Below are 18,809 nucleotides of genomic sequence, written 5' to 3'. Positions count from 1 at the left end.
ACTTTCATGGCAATCAGCCCACCAGAGCTGATGTGTTGTGTCAGAGTGGATGATCTGGCCTGGTGGTGGCGCTAGAAGGAAGGTCAGGGGGTCACCAAAAACATTAGAATTCAATCCTTGGGGATGTGAATACTGACGTCATTGTTTAAATAATAAATGGAATGGAATAATGTTTTGGCATATATTGATCGAGGGCAAATATTTGAGGGCATGTTTTTGTGTGGAGAGGGGTATGATAAGCAACAAAGGTCCCAAGGCCGGAATGGAACCTGGGAGGTTTAGGTGCTATGGCACGCGCTGTAATCCCTTAGCTACCGTGTATTTTTAGCTTTACAAGTCAAAATGTATAATAAGACCGTTAGCTCGGGTCAGCCCTGCCGCCACACTGTTAGCTTCTAGCTGCCGGCTCAGTCGTCGCCATGTCAAGAGAGCGTCTGGAGGCAATCCCTCAATCATAGATATGCTCTGAATTTAGAATGTAGCACCTTTTAATACAAAAACATTTCTTTCTGATGAGTCTGATAAGAATAAAACTATATATCTGACATTATCAAAAATCTATATAGAATATTGTATTTTTTTATCAATGATTTTGAGAAGTAAAACATTGTATCAGAGAGAAAACCTTTGAAACTAAATTATAGTTCCAGATAACTCAATTTAAATACTTTAGTCATCTTCTCCCTCCTTGTTTTTGTGATTGTAACTGTAGACACATACTGTATGGTTGATCTGATGTATTGGTTCAGTATGTGGAAATAAAATAAAAGCATTTGAACTTGACTGCACCATGTATTTATGTTATGGGATGGCCTCATTAACCAACCTTATCTTTTTCCCCCACAGGGGTCCACCAAGTCGCTGACCTATAGCAAACAGAGAAACACCCTGCCGAGGTAAAGGTCATCTCATTCATTTCTTGTGAAGTGCCTGTCGCTTTGCTCCAAAGAGCTATTCATTCTGCAGAAAACATTCAACGCAAATCACACCAATGGGTTTCCACGTCTGCGACGCTCCCCTCCCCCTTCCATTTTATTCTCCTCCCCGTTCCTCCAGGAGCTTCAGCGTGGACCGCGTGATGGAGAGAGTGATGGAGCGCCACTACGACTTCGACCTGACCTACATCACCGAGAGGATCATCTCCGTGTTCTTCCCCCCGAAGCTGGAGGAGCAGAGGTACCGCCTCAACCTGAAGGAGGTGGCTGCCATGCTCAAGTCCAAACACCAGGACAAGTTTCTGGTGAGGGAGCAGAGATGCGCCGCACAGTAATTACAGGAGTAGTAGTTTGTCTGTGGTGTTTTGTTGTAGCATAGATTCTACCTCCCTCCTTAGTTTCATTCAGCTGAGGATGCTTGTTGCACAATAGAGACAATAGGTTTTGACACAGCAAGTACACTTAGCAACCCACAAATTAGCAGTCTGTTTTTCTTATTGTGACACCCACAATACACCAGCTGAGACAATAACTGGTCACAGTGATAAACATCTTTTCTCCTTCAGCTCCTGAACCTCTCCGAGAGGCGCCACGACATCAACCGGCTGAATACTAAGGTTGAGTTTTTCTTCTTGTAGTTCTCGTCACTGAATTCAGTTCACAGCCTTTGGTTTAATCTCCTTCAACCACACGATCTTCTCCCCTCCTTCTCCAGGTCCATGACTTCGGCTGGCCCGACCTCCACGCCCCACCGCTGGATAAGATCTGTGCCATATGCAAGGCCATGGAGACGTGGCTGACCTCCGACCCCCAGCACGTGGTGGTCCTGCACTGCAAGGTCAGAGTTTAGGGGACCGCCAGGGTTTTTCCTGTCCACACTGTTTCCCAGGCTCGGAAACGGGCAGAAGCATCGAAGTGTAGTGATGAGTGAAGTTTTGAAGTGTCACAGCAGAATTGTAGTACACAGAATACTTTGAGCATTTTTTTCATTATGCAACATCAGCATTTTCAATATATGTTTTAAGTTATAACTAACAAACAAAAAAAGGTCCTGCAATTTAAAGTTTCACAGTGGAAAATGTGAAGTGTAATACAGATGTCTCATCAGAAAAATGTAATGAAGCTGTCAAGAGTAAATCTCTTTGTGCAACAGAATTGTGTAACTACACTGTTTGCAGTATGGTCTGTAACAATGTGTCATCTTTAGAAGTAAATTGTGTTTTGTGTGTAAAATCCTGATCGGCAAAGTGACAAGCAACTAAATTACTGCCAGAAGTGTATAATGTTATAGTGCAATATTTCCCTTTAAAATGGAGTGGGGTATAAAGCAGCATGAATTACCCAGGAACAAGTACACCCAAATGATACTCAAAGTAGCATAACATGTGAATACTCAAGTACAAGTACACCCAAATGATACTAAAGTATGCTGAATGTTCTTAGGTGCATTCCACCTCTGCCAGATAGCTGGAAAGGATCTTAACACAGTATGGAACAATGTTACAGAAATAAACAACTAACCACCTGAATGCTTCTTTATGATTACATTCTGCAGCAGCTGCCATCATGGATAAACATGAACATGTGTGATAATGTACCTCACTTGCTTGTACGTTCAATCAATCGTAATCTCTCCATTCACTACTGATGTAAAAGTGCTATAAATTCAGTTAGATATTGCAGTGAAAATATAACTTGACTAAAACCAAAATTACAGAGTGCACCACGTAACCAATGAGCCAGAAAACGAACCCTACAATCTGCATCACACTGTGTCAACTCGATGTTTAACTCCCATTTGACGTCACCCTTAAGGAAAGAAGTGTCAATATGAACTTTCTCCTGTTCTCACTGAGAGCGACCGAGCTCACACAGCTTGTCTGGTCGTTTTTATTTATTGGTTTTGGTCAGGAGAATTTAAATGCTAAAAGCAGACTGCTTCTGTGGTCCGCTGACTTCCCAGAACATTCCAGCTACAGGCAACTCTTCCCCAGCTGCACATCACGCCAGGGACGGGAGTAAACACAAGTTTGTGTCAATGAAGAATCTTCCACACGGAGCAAAACAAGCTTTAATTTGTGCTCTGAGCGGAGGTGCAGCCTCCTTATTGGTATCTGGAGGGGTCGCATTAGCAGCTTGAGGCTGGAATGTCTTCGGAATGTGTCAGGAAGTACGGAGCACCCGGAGTGACACAAAAAAAACACCACAGGGAGCTTTTTAATTTGAATTCAAAGCTGCTTGTCCCTGGCGTATCTCCGTCATTTCTCTCTGTCTAACCCCTGCAGAAATAAAATGTCACATATTACAAGCTGTGGAAACCAGCTCATCATGACTTCCCTCTCTCTCCCTACAGGGCCACAAAGGTAAAACGGGCGTGATTATTGCAGCCTACATGCACTACAGCAAGATCTCCGCGGGGTGAGTGTGGAGGCATCCAAAAGCCACAATTTAACATTTTGTGGTTCGTCAGAATATCCGCACTTGGAACACATTAAAGGTTATTTGAACTGACGCGCTAAAACACACTGGATTTAAGGTCAACACTTCACAAGTGTGTTTCAAAACTAGTGCATCTAGTGGCTGATCTCTAATTCAAGTATACGCAGCACAATGATTTCCATTCAGGCTTTTGTTGATAGGGCGTTTGATGAATTAAGCCCAGTGGAGTTTGTGCAGGAACAGTGGAAACTGGTTTATCCTGTAGCCAAAGCCAGCTGTATCCTCTCCATGTACTCTCTGGCATCTGGAGGGTCTGGTGCAAGTCCCATGATGGAAATTGTTGGCTTAAAGAGTGTGTGTGTGTGTGTGTGTGTGTGTGTGTGTGTGTGTGTGTGTGTGTGTGTGTGTGTGTGTGTGTGTGTGTGTGTGTGTGTGTGTGTGTGTGTGTGTGTGTGTGTGTGTGTGTGTGTGTGTGCAGGGCGGACCAGGCTCTCAGTACTCTGGCCATGAGGAAGTTCTGTGAAGATAAGGTGTCCTCTTCCCTCCAGCCGTCCCAAAACAGGTGAGGGGAAATAGGCAAGGGGTGAGGGGGGGGGGGGGGGGGGTTATGGGATTCCACATCATAACAGAAGTTATTAAATGCATCCCCAGTTAGCATGGCCAAATTCCATTTAGCTGCCTCAGTTTTGAGGGTCCTGGTATTGTGCATGCTGCCTCACTGTCACGGCTTACCGGGACACTTGAATAGAACAGAGGCCGAATGTTAATGCTGTTAGTAACACATGGGTTTGTCCTACTATGAGTCAAAATGTCTCCTTTGAAATAGGCGCAGAAAACAGTCAAAAATAAATGTAAGTAAGCAATGTGAGAGTAAAGAAAATGATTAAATAATGATAATAAAATGAAAAACATCCCTGAATACAGTTCAACTGTGACAGACACAAGAAATATGCCCTAAACCAACGGGCAAATCGTTTTAGGAAAAGACTCAGAAAGATGTTTTTCCTGTCTTTCTACCTGCCTCGCTCTCTCCTTTGAAGAAACTACTCTGACAACAGCTTCGTCTGCTCCGGGGCTGTTTGTCTTTTTTCTTCCCTCGTAAAGACACTTCTCCATCCACGTCTCCATCTGTTATTGTTATTCCACATGTTAGTCTCACTCATTTCGTATCGCATCAATCTGTCTCTTTCAGGTACATCTATTACTTCGGGGGCCTTCTGTCCGGGACGATCAAGATGAACAGCAGTCCTCTCTTCCTCCACCAAGTTCTTATCCCGTCACTCCCCAACTTCCAGGGCGAAGGAGGTGTGTTTGTTTCGTCTTTTTAGCCAAAACACCAGTTCTATACCCAATTTAGCCAACTATATTGTTTCTCAAAATGATGGGACCGAGAGTTTTAAATAGTAATTTTACATACAGAATATCAATGCAATCAGAAGCAAATAATGAATACGTTTAATGATTGTATTGCTGCCAGTGGAAATGGTTTGAGCAGTTCATTTAGAAGCCAGTTTACAAAATGTGGTCTGACAGGTTATAAAGCAAACACAGTAAGAATGACCTCACTAATGTTTGTGTGGGTGGATTTTAAGTAAGGGGTAGTAGTAGTAGTAGTAGTAGTAGTAGTAGTAGTAGTAGTAGTAGTAGTAGTAGTAGTAGTAGTAGTAGTAGTAGTAACAATGACATCACATTATCATTATTGTATTGCAAATACAAACTCCAATGCATAGAAAGTCATTACAAAGCTATCAATTTGAATAAGCAGATATCTACATGTGAATGTAGAATCTGTCTGCAACGGGACAAGATGTTGGTATCGGACGCCTTCTGGTTTTGTTTGTAGTCCGAGTAGTATTGTCCAATCACGTTTGAGCGTGGGGCGTTTAGGCTTCGGTCGTGCACTTTTTTGTAAGATGGTGCGGCGTGTGCGATCACGTGACTGTCACAAATAGTTGACTTATAAAAGCAGGGATTATACAAAGAAGTCCAATTCATATTTAAATGCTTTAGAAACAGGTGTACTTACAAATCTTAATTTGAGTAAATATTTTGCAGCCAAATCAAATAGTTTACAGGATATTCAACCTTAGTTTCTTTATAATGCATGTAATACTTGACTTGTTTCTTTACAGAGCTTGTACAAAGGCAATAAAGTAGTCCATGAATATGAGATATGAGTTTACAGAGTTACAATCCCTCCTCGGCATAGTGGAGGTTGGTTAATGGCTTTTTGCCGGTTACACCCGTAGACTTTTATGGGACGGTCTCTGGGTTACACTCATTGTCTTTTTGAATCCTCACAGTTCATTTTGTTTGTTTGCCTAAGAGGCAATTAGTTTTTCCCTTGCATCTTTAAATGCACATGTGATGTGACGGCGCTCTGACAGGCTTTCCCTGCTGAATCACAGCAATGCTGCTCTGCTGACTGCAGAGCGCTCACAAGTGGTCACATTCACCCTCCACCCACGCAAACCATTCCACTCGTGTTTATCTTTAATCTGCTGATCGAGTCCAGAGGGAGGGTGGGTGGCAGACAGCACATTCCTCTATCTTCATGTTGATAAAGATTGCTCAGTCTGAATTTCTCTCCTCCTCTTCCTCCTCTTAGGTTACTACCCCTTCTTGAAGATCTACCAGTCCATGCAGCTGGTCTACACTTCAGGCATATAGTGAGTCTCTCTTGCCGTCACATGGCCAACTGATAGCACGGATCAGGGCGTACTTGTTGGCTCTGGGGTGTTTTTGGCTCATGAGCTGAGGTTTCAACACCGTCATGGAGTGATTAAAGAGATAGGAGTGACGGATATTACACAAAGGGCATCTTTCTTCTTCGATCCAGCTTTGAACTCATATCTTGTAACTTGATTGTTTACGTCAAGGCCTCTCCAAGCTGGTACACGTGAATATAGCCACTGTCAAGTGAAAACATGATGGAAATGTCTGTGACACGCAAACAAGCAAATCAGTTGGTACCACACTATCTGCTTGCGTTCCTTCTATCTTTTAGTTTTTTAACGGGCTTGTTTGTGTCTGCTGTGTTGTCGACAGTGACCTTCAGGGCACCGGAGGCCGGCGGCTGTGTGTGACCATCGAACCGGCGCTGCTGCTGAAGGGTGACATCATGGTGAGTTCACATGGGAAGGAAACGACAAACAGAGGAACCCATGGTGTGGACGGGGTCGCAATAATGACTTATTAGCTTTTTAATCTTCAACGGAGAGGAGAAATATTTAAATAAATGAAACATACACTGACAATTACTTTTGCCATATGTCACCTCTAAATTATACATGTTGGTCTGGAAAAAGGTTTTGTTGCTTTGTTAACGAGGAGTCACAATTTGCCCATCATTTGGGAAAGTGTAGGTGCCGCTCCGTTTGGAGCACAAAGCCTTGGATTTACTGCCCTCGTTATCCCACATGCATTTTGAGCTGCGTCTCTTCCCTCCTCTCCGTCGCCCTCTGCAGGTCAAATGCTACCACAGGCGAGCCCAGAGCGCTGACAGAGACACCGTGTTCAGGTTGCAGTTTCACACCTGCACCATCCACGGATCCCAGCTCTGGTTTGGCAAAGGGGAGTTGGACGAAGCTTGTACTGGTACGTTTAATTAGGTGGTATAGAGCATGTTTTAATCCTCTACCTGTATGCATTTGGTACTACAGTATTTGATTAACTTTTCCTCTTTTGGGAAGCAGGTATCCTGTGTAGTATGGGGCGTGTACAATGGCTACAAGTTTATCAGGATCCCTTTAAAGCATCTATAATATATTTTTAGTATTTACAATGGATCACACGACTACTTAAACATGAGACGGGTCACACATAGTTATGAACCCACAACTCTGCAGCTTCCCACTGCTTACTGAGATGAATAGGTCTGTTTAACAGCAGCCATTTGTGGGAATGTGTTCACAGTGGTTTGCTGCCTAGAATGGCCTCATGTTACTGGGGTTGAATAAATCCCATAATAGTAGTATCTTAAGCTCCATCCTGGACATAATAACAGCTCCCTGGAGGTGAGTATATATCGAGAATGCGTTGTACTGTGTGCAGGGAGGGAGTGTCTCTAACTACCCCTCAGAGAGAGCAAAGAGCCTCAGTGAGCACCGGCCTGATGCTGAAGTCTGTAATGAATATGCTCATTACCTCATTTCCTCCTTGGTTTCACTTTCTCTGAAATGAAAAAAGTCTGTTGTGTGTGTGTGTGTGTGTGTGTGTGGTCTTCAATCCATAAAACTATTCTTTTTCAAATGTACATAAACGCACCATTGTGTGTTCACAACTCAGAGCACATCTGTGGAAGGTGTTTGATGTATTGGAGCAGAGACCATGTTTGATTCCTTTCTTTAAAGCACTGGTGTAGAGAAACTGTATTTTTATGTTAGGATATTGGGATGTTTGCCATGTTCTTTGAGAATTGTAACATATTTATCCCTCTATGTTTTGTTTCTCCTTCCCTTCTCCCCAGATGAGCGTTTTCCATCTGATGCCACAGTTGAGTTTGTCTTCTCCTCTGGACCTGAGAAAATGAAAGGTGGGTTCTCTCTACTTCAAATCCTCCTTCATACCTGTCCCACTTTGAAAGTTTAGTTCATATTTGTCAAATGGGTGAAAGATACGTTGAATGAAATGCTCCACTGCACTAATACTAATAGCCAAAGTAATGTAAAGTGGATGTGTCTTTCCCCAGGCCGCGAGTACCAGAAGAACGACCCGGCTGTCACAGTCGACTACAACACAGCTGACCCTGTGGTCCGCTGGGATTCCTATGAGAACTTTAACCAGCGATACCAGGACAGCCTGGAGGGTAACACACTAACTGTTCTCTTCAGATCCAATCTCAGTATGATTTTATGTAATTACTAAAGAGGGATGAGTACAAGAAGTTGGCAGACGTCAGTAAAAACAGACTTCAAGTAGATTTCCGGTTCATAAATGGCAATATGCCAATGACTACTGTCATTGTGAGAGCTGATCGTCGTCTTCTTTTTTTCTCTTACAGTAGATATTGCCCACACCAGAGGTCCAGTGGATGGCAGTCTCTACGCTCAGATAAAGAAGCGCCGAGGTCCCGGCTCTGGTTCCCTCACCTCAACCAATGGCAGCAGCCCAGCGGCGGGCCCTGAGGAAGACAGGCCAGATCATGTTACCGCTCACGGTTCTGACTCCGCCCTCTCAGGCCACTCCGTCCATTTGAACCAATCATCCGTCCATCCAGAGCGCCAGGAGGATCCCATCCGCCTGCTGCCCCCGACCAGGCACGAGAGAGAGGAGCTGGAGCGTCTTCTCGGAGGCATAGAGGGAAACCGGGGTGGAGAGCGAGAGACGGCCATCTTGGACGACGGCGATTCTTTGCCCTCCGAGAGAAGTGCGACGCTGAGGCTCAGTCGGTCCTGCTCCTGCCGGAATGGGTACCGGTCCCAGCGTTGCGCCGAGCCTGGCTGCGACCGCACCCTCCTCATGCCCAATGGTTACTGCCTCGACCGGGCCCCCGGCACCAATGGGCACCACGGGGCGACCCCTTCTGCCAGCCCCAACCCAGTTTCTCCTCCATCACACATGGATCTGTGCCAGCACTACAGCCCCCACTCCCACCAGAACCTTCCGCCTCCAGATCTGGTGTGGGACCGCCAGAGTGGGCCTCCGCACTACCTGCACCGCTCCTGCTCGGAGGCTCCTTCATCTCGACTTATGTGCCCCTACCCATCGCCAGACCCTCACTCTCACAACCACCCGCTTCACCACCCCCTGTCTGCCCCGGGTCGCCTCTGCTGTCGAGAGGACGACTACGGCCCCTATCACCACCCTCCTCCACCTCACAGCCACCACCATCCCCACCCGCACCACCCCAAACCCTCCACCAGCCCTACCTACCACGATATAATGCAAATGGATGGCCTGCCCCCCCCTGGCTGCCCTTGCAGAGACTGCAGCATCAGGAGAGACGACTCGGCGGCCTATCACAGCCTGAGACTGGACCAAGGTGACGGCTTCCACTGGGACAGAGAGGCGGAGCTTCAGCAGAGGGAGGTGGGGCTTAGGAGAGCCAGGGAGGCGGAGTTACCCAGAGGGTCAGAGCTCCACTGGGAGAGGGATCCTGCGCTGAGACGAGGCCGAGAGATGTCCCTCCACTGGGAGAGAGACAGGGAGGCGGAGCTGCAGTGGGAGCGGGACAGAGAGGCGGAGTATTGGCACAGGAGGGCCACCGTGGCCTCCTACGGCCCCCAGGGCCACGATCTTCCGGCCTTCACGTTTGACCCCTTGCCATCGGGTCACCCGGCTTATCCAGAGGCGTCGAGGTCCCATGCTCATTCCCACCTGGACCTGAAGTACAGCAGCAGCAGCAGCGGTTACCAAACGCCCCGCCAGGTGTGCCCCTGCTCACCGTACCAGCCCTCGCCGTCTGAAAGCAGGGGCTACGCCTCAGGCTACCAGTCTGAGTCCACGTCCCCGCTGCCCCCGGCTTCATCCATGACGGGGCCCTGCAGCCATAGCAACGGGCCGGCAGACCACAACCACAACCATCACCATCCAGACTCGCAGCAGTCATACGGCTCTGACTCACACACTGGTGAGTCACACTGAATCAGATACTAATTATCCATAACCAACAACAGCATGCACTGAATCAGTAATGCTTAACCAGACAGATGCCTTACACATTACTCACAAATTGTGTCTTCTCGCCATCTTTTCTTGATTTGACATTTGCCTCATATAAGCTCATAATATCTCCACTGAGCTTCCTTTTTTTCCTTTATGTTCTCCTTTGGTCCCGTCCTTTTCAGATGGCCTCCGGAGCTCCGCTGAAAGTGTGGGCTGGAGGGATCACATTACCCACGGGTCCTTTAAGAGGGTCCACAGAGACGGCCACGCCGCATGCTCCACGCCATCCGACATGTCTGGACCGCCCACCCCTGTCCACACCAGCAGCCCTCTACGCACACAGGAAAGGTATTCCACGCTTTCTCTTACTGAGGAGGGACGGTGGCGTCGGGGTGCTCCTCACCACCAGGGTGGAGAGAAACATGAATGAATGTATCTAGATAATGGAATCTGATCCATGGGCCATTATACCTGGTATTAAAGGGTAACTTTGGCATTTTTTAACCTGGACTCTTTATTCTTTTTATGTTTAAATGACTAATGGGGGACATTCATTCTTTTAATTGGTCCAGAATTGCGAGAGAACGCTGCAGTTGGCAGCCGCTAAACGGGCTGCAATGTAATCACATCAGGCAACTCCTTACGTCAAGGTACCTCCAATAAAAGTGCATTTTTAGGCTGACAGGCTCAGATTGTTATTATCACATTATGGAAAGAACCCTACAGAGAAATAAAACCTTTCTCTTGACCTTTTGCTTGATCCGGCCTGTTTGTTTGTTGCACCGAGTGATTACGTTGCAGCCCGTTTAGCGGCTGCTGTCTGCAACATTCTCACTCAATACTGGACCATTTTAAGAAATGCTTGTCCCCATTAGTTACTTAGATCAAAAACATGGGCTTTAACAAATAAAGAAGGGCTCCTTTAATAAGCAAACTTGTTATCTTGATTTGGACCACATATAGGAAGAATGTGATCGGACCGCATTTACACCCGGCAGAGATCTAATCACAATGTGAGCCAGACCGCCTCCAGATGTGATCTGGCTCATCCGATCATATGGCATTCTTCATTTACACATCAGTCATCATCCGGTGTTCCTTATCCTTAGATAGGATATCCAGATACAGCTTTATCATTGATGTCAATAAAGATTTATTTATTCTTACATTTAGAAACATTTCACTGGATCACGAGCAGCTCTGTGACAGTAATTCTCACGTCTGTCCCTTTAAGCCCCAGTCCAGGAGGGAGGGAGTATGAGATCCGGACCACAGACATCATCGGCAGTGACTACGAGACTTCCGGGCCCCAGGACGGACACTGTCGCGCTGATCTCATCGCCAGGGAATCCCCGGAATGCCAAAGAAGCAGCACGGAGCGGCCGTCGGCCAGAGACGCACAACCACACACAACCACACCTGCGCAAACGGAGCCCCACAACCACTGCACTGCACCAACAGACCCGACCCCGACCGCACCCCAACAGCAGCACTGTTGCCCAAATACACCGTCAGCTTCGGCGACGCAGAACGCGTCTCCTTTTGATTCTGCAGCGCCGACCACATCAAACCAGCGGATCTGCCGGGCTCCCTCATCCCCGATCCGTGCTTCGTCTGCACCAGTTGCACACTCCCAGTCTGGCCCTCTCGCTCTCCAGACCCCCCATCCCTCCGAGGCTGCCGCTCTGCCTTCCACTGTGGCTCAGGCGGTGCCCCAGCCTCAGAGCCAGACCCAAACCCAGGTCCCCGGATCTTCTCCCACCAGGGAGCCACACCCAGAAGCCGCAAAACCCGCAATAACCCCCACTGCCCCCGCGTCTCCCGCCCCAGCTTCATCTTCATCCGCCCAGCTGGCCTCCAGCAGTACGGAGGGCTCCCCGGTCTCTGATGCCCCAGTTCCTGGCTTTGCCACTTTGGGTAGGAGGCTGATGTTGAGTGGGCCTGACCCCCACCACCCCAACCACATCCAGCAGTACGGACCCCCGCATCACCACTACCCAGGCACGGAGCACAGCGCTGCTGGGCACACATCCGCTCCGGACACCAACAAGAGGCCCTGCTACTCCGCTCACGCTCCTCAGCTCTACCCGTCCTCCTACTCCAATTACTCCACCATCTCCATCCCCCTTCCTCATCCCCAGCCACCACTGCCAGAGAAGCGCCACCCACCCGTTCAGTCGGGCTCGCCCAACGACGGGGCGGCAACTCTGAGGCCGGCGGGCCACGCGCCTCCCTCCGCCGCCGCCGCCCAGCATCAGCTCCATGTCACGTTCTCTCCCACCGTGGGGGAAATTGTCCCCCCCGCAGGCAAAAACGACGGAGTGGCGTCTGTGGAGAGTGAGAACGTGAACAGGGTCAGTGTGAAGTTTGTCCAGGACAGTTCAAGGTTCTGGTACAAGCCTGGAATCTCCAGAGAGCAAGGTAGTCCATTCTTTCTTTTTTTGTGTCTTTTTTTCTAATTTGAACAAATAAAAATGTTTGCTGCAAATGCATTTCACTACATTTCCTAACGTCTTGGTTGTGTTTCGCTGCAGCAATCGCTGCTCTGAAGGAGAGAGAGCCGGGGACCTTCCTGTTCAGGGACAGCAACTCTTTCCAGGGGGCCTACGGCCTGGCCCTGAAGGTGGCTACCCCTCCCCCCAATGCCAACAACCACAGCAGCAGCAAGGGTAAAGACGACCTCCAGCTGTTTTATGCAGCATTTGACTTATTCAGCAGTTGCTTTGTCAATGGTAGGCAATGACACTTGTTCACAGTGAATCTCTGCTGTTACAGTGAGCGACCCTCTGGAACAGCTGGTCAGACACTTCCTGATAGAAACCGGCCCTCGGGGAGTCAAGATTAAAGGGTGCCAGAATGAGCCTTACTTCGGTAGGTTTTCCTGCTCCGGATTGACATCTGGGTTTCAAGGATAATATTTTTAGTCCCAGGAATGGGGCACCTTCAGGAAAGATCGTTATTTTTATTTGTACGTCTTGTTATTTCTAGGGAATGTAAAATATGTGTTACTGCTGTCTGTTATCCACAGGGAGTCTGTCTGCATTAGTCTACCAGCACTCCATCACGCCCATCTCTTTGCCCTGCGCCCTTAGGATCACGGAGAAAGGTCGGTACTCCAGCGGCTGCAACAAGATCATCTTTTTGATTCATCTCCAGATTATTTTCTCCATTCATCATTTTCTCTATAAATACATACAATGAATAGATTGTCACTATAGTGGTTGATTAATTTTCTGTTGATCTACAGAACAGAGAACAGATATTTGAACAGATCGACCCTTTAAACCTCACATTGATAAGCTCTACGTGTTCGGAGATGAACTTTCACGTATTTTACAGGAAATCTTCTTTTATCTGATCCGTTCTTATTCTATTTATCTCAGATCTGATAGGAGAGGTGCCGGAGGTTCAACCGGTGAATAACGTCAGCACGGCCGCTGACCTGCTGAAACAAGGAGCAGGTGACTTCTCTTCCTGAAACACAGAAACACCTTTTGAGGCGTGGTCATCCATGCTCACCTCTCTCTCCTCTCTGCCCCTCGCCCCCTCAGCCTGTAACGTCCTCTACCTGAACTCAGTGGAAACAGAGTCCCTAACCGGCCCCCAGGCCATCGCCAAGGCGACGGACGCTTCCTTGGGTCGTAACCCTCGTCCCGCCGCCACTCTGGTCCAGTTCAAGGTGACGTCGCAGGGCATCACGCTGACCGACAGCCAGCGCAGGTAAGTCCTAGGCATTCCCTAATAAACAACGGACAACACTGTAGCGACAGAGTTAACGCGCTGTGCTGTCATTACACTTCAGTGATGTCTCTCCTGTCTTGCTCCATCTGTGCCTTTCTTCTTCTAGGGTTTTCTTCAGGAGACATTACCCAGTGAGCAGCGTAACCTTCAGCAGCATCGACCCTAAGGACAGGAGGTAGGCAATGAAAAAATATATATATATATATATAAATAATCTCCTTTTGATTCCTGTCGCTGCAGTTTGAGCTATAACTAACCTCAAATCAGCAGGAATCAAAGACTCGTCACCGCAGTCCGTTGCACCCGTGATTGTTCTCTGCATTTGCTGCTATGAGCCTTCGCATGGACCCTACGTCTGTCTTTGTTAGCGAGCATGACGGCCAGGGCTGAGGCTGCATCGGCCTGTTTGGCAGCTCTGCCTGTGTTTCTGTGTGTGTGTGTGTGTCTGAGTCTGGTTTCTCTCTCTCTCTCTTGGCCTTAGGTGGACTAACTCAGACAACACCGCCGTTAAGTAAGTGCTCTGTTTGTGTTTGATGACGGAGAGAAAGGAGGAGTGTATGCATGTTTCAAACAAAAAGGGGAGTGTAGATTAACCCCCGTGGCTGAGAAGTGACATTAGAGCCTCTGCATGGCATCAGATTGCGTGTGAGCCTTGGCTAAAATGAATTCCCGCAAACAGGATTGAACAATGAAATCAAGTTTCCCATGACCCCCATATTACATAATACTAATTATTTCATGGAAGTCAACCCTACGGAAGCCCTGAGAGACAAGTGAGAAAAAGAAAAATGCAGGAGATCCATTATCTAACTCTGATCTAATCTGTTTTCTCTCCTGTGTTCCTTACAAAAAGAATCTCTGTGGACGTTTCTTTGGTGATTTGTATTTTTACTCCAATTAACAATAATCTTTTATGGTATATCGTGGCATACAAAGGAAAAGATCTGAAAGTTTTTTTAAAATTTTGGGGAGGAGAAAATCTACTACTACTTAAAGTGAGAAGTATATTTATGGGTTTGTGTTGCTCTCCAGCCACCTGTGGCTGAAATGAGTATTACAACAACAAACACTGGTTGACAAAACATGTCATTTTCCACTATCAAAACTTTTTCCCCACCTGTTTTCACAGATGAAAAAAAGAACTTATCAAGATTTTTCCTGCAAAAAAATGCTTCCCCTTTTCTTAAAGGGACAGTGTGTAGGATTTAACGGCAGCTAGCAAAGTGGTTGCAGATTGCAACCAGCTGAACACCCCGCTGCTCACTCCTCCCCGTGGTAACGTGAGATGCTGACTGTAAAAACCCGCGGTATCGCCGCTCAGAGGCCATCCATACCATAATAACACTACTTTAGGAGCAGCAGAAGTCAGACTGCAGCTGGCGGTACCACGTTTTTATGCGGCTCACGTTATTCCAGTTTCACTAACGAGCTGGAGAACGTCAGGTAACGTAAAAACTCCAAAGTAGCACTAGAACCAGTGTTTTGTTTGAAATGCTACACACTGGCCCTTTAAGTCAATAAAACCCCAGAAGAGAAAACTATTTAGATCAGACCTAGAAAATGGATCACCATTTAGATTTTCCTCCAGCCTGACCGGCACTTCCTCTCACGCTCAGTAACTTGTATCCTCACGCCCTTCTTCCTCTTCCTTCGACCCCCTCCCCTCTCAGGGTGTTCGGTTTCGTGGCCAAGAAGCCGGGCAGCTTGGCCGAGAACGTCTGCCACCTGTTTGCCGAGTTGGATCCCGAACAGCCGGCCTCCGCCATCGTCAACTTCATCAACAAGGTCATGTTGTCACAGCGCCGGTAGAGGGAGACGGAGAGGAGAGCCAGCTCAGAGCAGACAAGCGGAGGCAGAAGTGACTGCTTATGTTGTGCAGAAGTGGCCTAGTGCCAGTGCTTGTTCGGGCCGTGGCGCTAATGCAGTCTTTGTCAACCAGTTGGCATGAAGACCATTTTGAAGGCTGAAAATCTTAGTTCATGCTCCCTACTGATGCTTTTTCATTTGTTCAGTTTTACACTCTCTGCTCCTGAAATGTCCACCTTTTCCTGAAAGGTTGGTTGACATTATAACACTCCATGTAATTGTTTTCTAATATGTACAGTGTTACAACTCCTCCAAGGACAGGGAGGCTTCAGACAAATCCACTGAAGCTTTCCAAGAACAAAAACAACCATCTACCAGGGGCCTGTGTCATGAGGAGGAAATGAGTGGGTTATCCAGCTGTCTTTGGGCATGACTCTGGGTTTACTGGTGTCATGAAGCTGGCTCTCTTTTCAGAGCAGGTTCAGTTCAGAGTCAACATGGATCAAGATGCTGACCTGGACAAAAACTACAAAACAAAGTGACGTGTGATGGCCTGATAATTATGTCAAGAGATAGATGAAACGTGTCAAAGCGGGACTTTTAGCGCCACATTAACAGACACAATAAATGCCAAGTATAGATGCATACTAATTGTGCACACCGTTGATCAACTCAGTAAATCATAAATCTAACATTCTGGTGAGATTGGTCTTAGTAAGCATTCATTCCTCTTCTTGAGACATTTTATTCTTTTACTGTCTGTACTTAAGTATCACTTATTCATAATACATATAATTCATAACTCATTAGACAAAACCGCACCAAAATGTGACGATGGTAAACCAATGTTTAATCTATTTACTTTCCATACTCCTGCTCGACTGAGTATGGAGTAATGAGTCTTGAATATTTGATGTCACTGGTGAATTAAAGCCTCGCTGTGCGTTCATATACCCGTACTACTAAACTATTTGGAACGCCAGAAGAAAGATTTAGTACGTCTCAATACAAAGTATGTCAAATGCAGTGTACGTCAAAAATACCAGGATGTTCTGCTACATCCGGTCACATTTTGTAATACGCAAGCCAGCGGGCTTTTCTGGCTGTTCTGACCCACAATCCTTTATGTTGAGGAGCAAGAGGGGCAAAGTTCAAGGTGCCAATGTTATGAGGAAGCAGTTGTTCCCAATTTAGTGCATACTGCTTCCAACAGTACGTACTAAAAGGAAAAAGTATGCAATGGAACACAGCTCAAGTGTCTCACTCACTCATGCTTCTGCTTATGGAACAGCTTCATGACACCGGTTATCCAGAGTGCCAGACTAAGTTGAACTCACTGCGTGACACAGACGCCCTGGTTAAACACAGCTTTTATCATCTGGGTCCGACTGGTGCTCAGTGTACAAATGACAGAAGAATGACAGAAGAAGTGCCAAACGGCAGCTCTAAGGACGCACACATGCAGACTGTGTGGAGCGGCTACAAAGAGGACCTTTCCCTGCACTGCTCGAGGGCCCACGGAGCCCTGTAACCTTCAACACAACTGCCGTTAAACACAGCAGGTGTTTCTGTTTCTGTTTTATTCGTTTGAATATACAGTGGCCAAAGCCCTGACGATGTAATTTAGTTCCTATATCTAGAGATGTTCAGGTATATCAGACGCATTTACAGCCACTCTTGCCTTAAGACAGCACCTTTTATAAGTTGTGACACGTTTAATCACAAGCGACAATCATGTTTTTTTTTTTCAACTCACGTACACTTAATAATCGGAGCGAGCGACGAAAGTCTCTGATGAAAGCAAACGTGAATGTGAGGTTTTTAACTTTTAACAAGTGTGTGCGTGCGTGTGTGTGTGTGAGGGAGTGGCGTGTGTGCGTGTTGAGGGTATTTTCGGAAGGTAATGTCGGGTAAGGGAATCAGTAACGTCCATTTTTAAAGAGAAAGGTATGTGAAAGAGCTAGATGGGGAAAGGACGTTGTGTTTGGAGCAAACCTTTGCCGTGAAATGTGTGGTGTCCACAGATTATAAAACATTCACACACAAGTTAACAAAGAGAGGACCGTTAAACACACACAAGTTAACACAGAGAGAGGACCGGTAAACACACAAGTTAAAGAGAGGACCGGTAAACACACAAGTTAACAGAGAGAGGACCAGTAAACACACACAAGTTAACAAAGAGAGGACCGGTAAACACACAAGTTAACACACACAAGTTAACACAGAGAGAGGACCGGTAAACACACAAGTTAAAGAGAGGACCGGTAAACACACAAGTTAAAGAGAGGACCGGTAAACACACAAGTTAAAGAGAGGACCGGTAAACACACAAGTTAAAGAGAGGACCAGTAAACACACAAGTTAACAGAGAGAGGACCAGTAAACACACACAAGTTAACAAAGAGAGAGGACCGGTAAACACACAAGTTAAAGAGAGGACCGGTAAACACACAAGTTAACAAAGAGGACCGGTAAACACACAAGTTAAAGAGAGGACCGGTAAACACACAAGTTAACAAAGAGGACCGGTAAACACACAAGTTAAAGAGAGGACCGGTAAACACACAAGTTAAAGAGAGGACCGGTAAACACACAAGTTAAAGAGAGGACCGGTAAACACACAAGTTAAAGAGGACCGGTAAACACACACAAGTTAACAAAGAGAGGACCGTTAAACACACACAAGTTAACACAGAGAGAGGACCAGTAAACACACAAGTTAAAGAGAGGACCGGTAAACACACAAGTTAAAGAGAGGACCGGTAAACACACAAGTTAAAGAGGACCGGTAAACACACACAAGTTAACAAAGAGAGGACCGGTAAACACACACAAGTTAACAAAGAGGGGACCGGTAAACACACAAGTTAACAAAGAGAGGACCGGTAAACACAAGCGAGGCGCTGGCCTAAAGACAGATGTACTTAACCAAAGACAAAGCACTCTTGTATTAATAAGCTTTATATCCAGCTATATTTTTGTACTTATTGCATTTATTTAGTGCGTTGCCTTGTTTGGTATAAATAAAATAAAAACTAGAAAAACACTTTGTATTACAGCGATAATATATTGTCTGTTGTCTTGTCGATCTGTATTATGTAGTAATATATTTTCACATGCAGCTATAGGACAACATATGAGACATAAAAAAGGAAACATTTGTATGTTTGAAAAGGACATTATGCTATTTTGTATGCAAAAAAGAGAAAAGAATTAAACTGAAATGATGTGGTACCTGAAGTGCTTTTGGGTCGGTGGTTTTTTGGGGTTAATGGTCGT

General features: G+C 46.4%; 1 protein-coding gene across 4 annotated transcripts in view; it reads left to right on the top strand.

Moving 5' to 3' along the window:
• Positions 1-18,764, top strand: part of tns2a (tensin 2a) — a gene marked incomplete at its 5' end in the record, with an annotated part of 54,502 nt that extends 35,738 nt beyond the window's left edge. The window contains 24 exons of one of the 4 annotated variants that reach the window (XR_013767410.1): positions 847-896; positions 1,057-1,240; positions 1,502-1,552; positions 1,651-1,773; positions 3,289-3,353; positions 3,853-3,936; positions 4,567-4,679; positions 5,983-6,043; positions 6,423-6,498; positions 6,842-6,971; positions 7,843-7,908; positions 8,065-8,181; positions 8,377-9,945; positions 10,163-10,328; positions 11,215-12,401; positions 12,515-12,649; positions 12,756-12,851; positions 13,009-13,086; positions 13,364-13,441; positions 13,532-13,700; positions 13,828-13,896; positions 14,203-14,232; positions 15,392-17,731; positions 17,892-18,764. Coding sequence is in view for 2 of the 4 variants with exons in the window: in XM_079174364.1 (XP_079030490.1) it covers positions 847-896; positions 1,057-1,240; positions 1,502-1,552; positions 1,651-1,773; positions 3,289-3,353; positions 3,853-3,936; positions 4,567-4,679; positions 5,983-6,043; positions 6,423-6,498; positions 6,842-6,971; positions 7,843-7,908; positions 8,065-8,181; positions 8,377-9,945; positions 10,163-10,328; positions 11,215-12,401; positions 12,515-12,649; positions 12,756-12,851; positions 13,009-13,086; positions 13,364-13,441; positions 13,532-13,700; positions 13,828-13,896; positions 14,203-14,232; positions 15,392-15,530 (4,836 nt within the window). Of the gene's footprint in view, positions 1-846; positions 897-1,056; positions 1,241-1,501; positions 1,553-1,650; positions 1,774-3,288; positions 3,354-3,852; positions 3,937-4,566; positions 4,680-5,982; positions 6,044-6,422; positions 6,499-6,841; positions 6,972-7,842; positions 7,909-8,064; positions 8,182-8,376; positions 9,946-10,162; positions 10,329-11,214; positions 12,402-12,514; positions 12,650-12,755; positions 12,852-13,008; positions 13,087-13,363; positions 13,442-13,531; positions 13,701-13,827; positions 13,897-14,202; positions 14,233-15,391 lie in introns of all 4 variants that reach the window. The other 3 variants (XR_013767411.1, XM_079174364.1, XM_079174363.1) reach the window with 3 other exon arrangements.
• Positions 18,765-18,809: the final 45 nt, after the last annotated feature.

This window comes from Pholis gunnellus (assembly GCF_910591455.1).
Source record: "Pholis gunnellus genome assembly, chromosome: 2".
In the NCBI taxonomy this organism is placed as follows: Eukaryota; Metazoa; Chordata; class Actinopteri; order Perciformes; family Pholidae; genus Pholis; species Pholis gunnellus.
The sequence above is the reverse complement of the archived record's forward strand: the minus strand, read 5'-3'. Positions and strand labels throughout refer to the sequence as shown.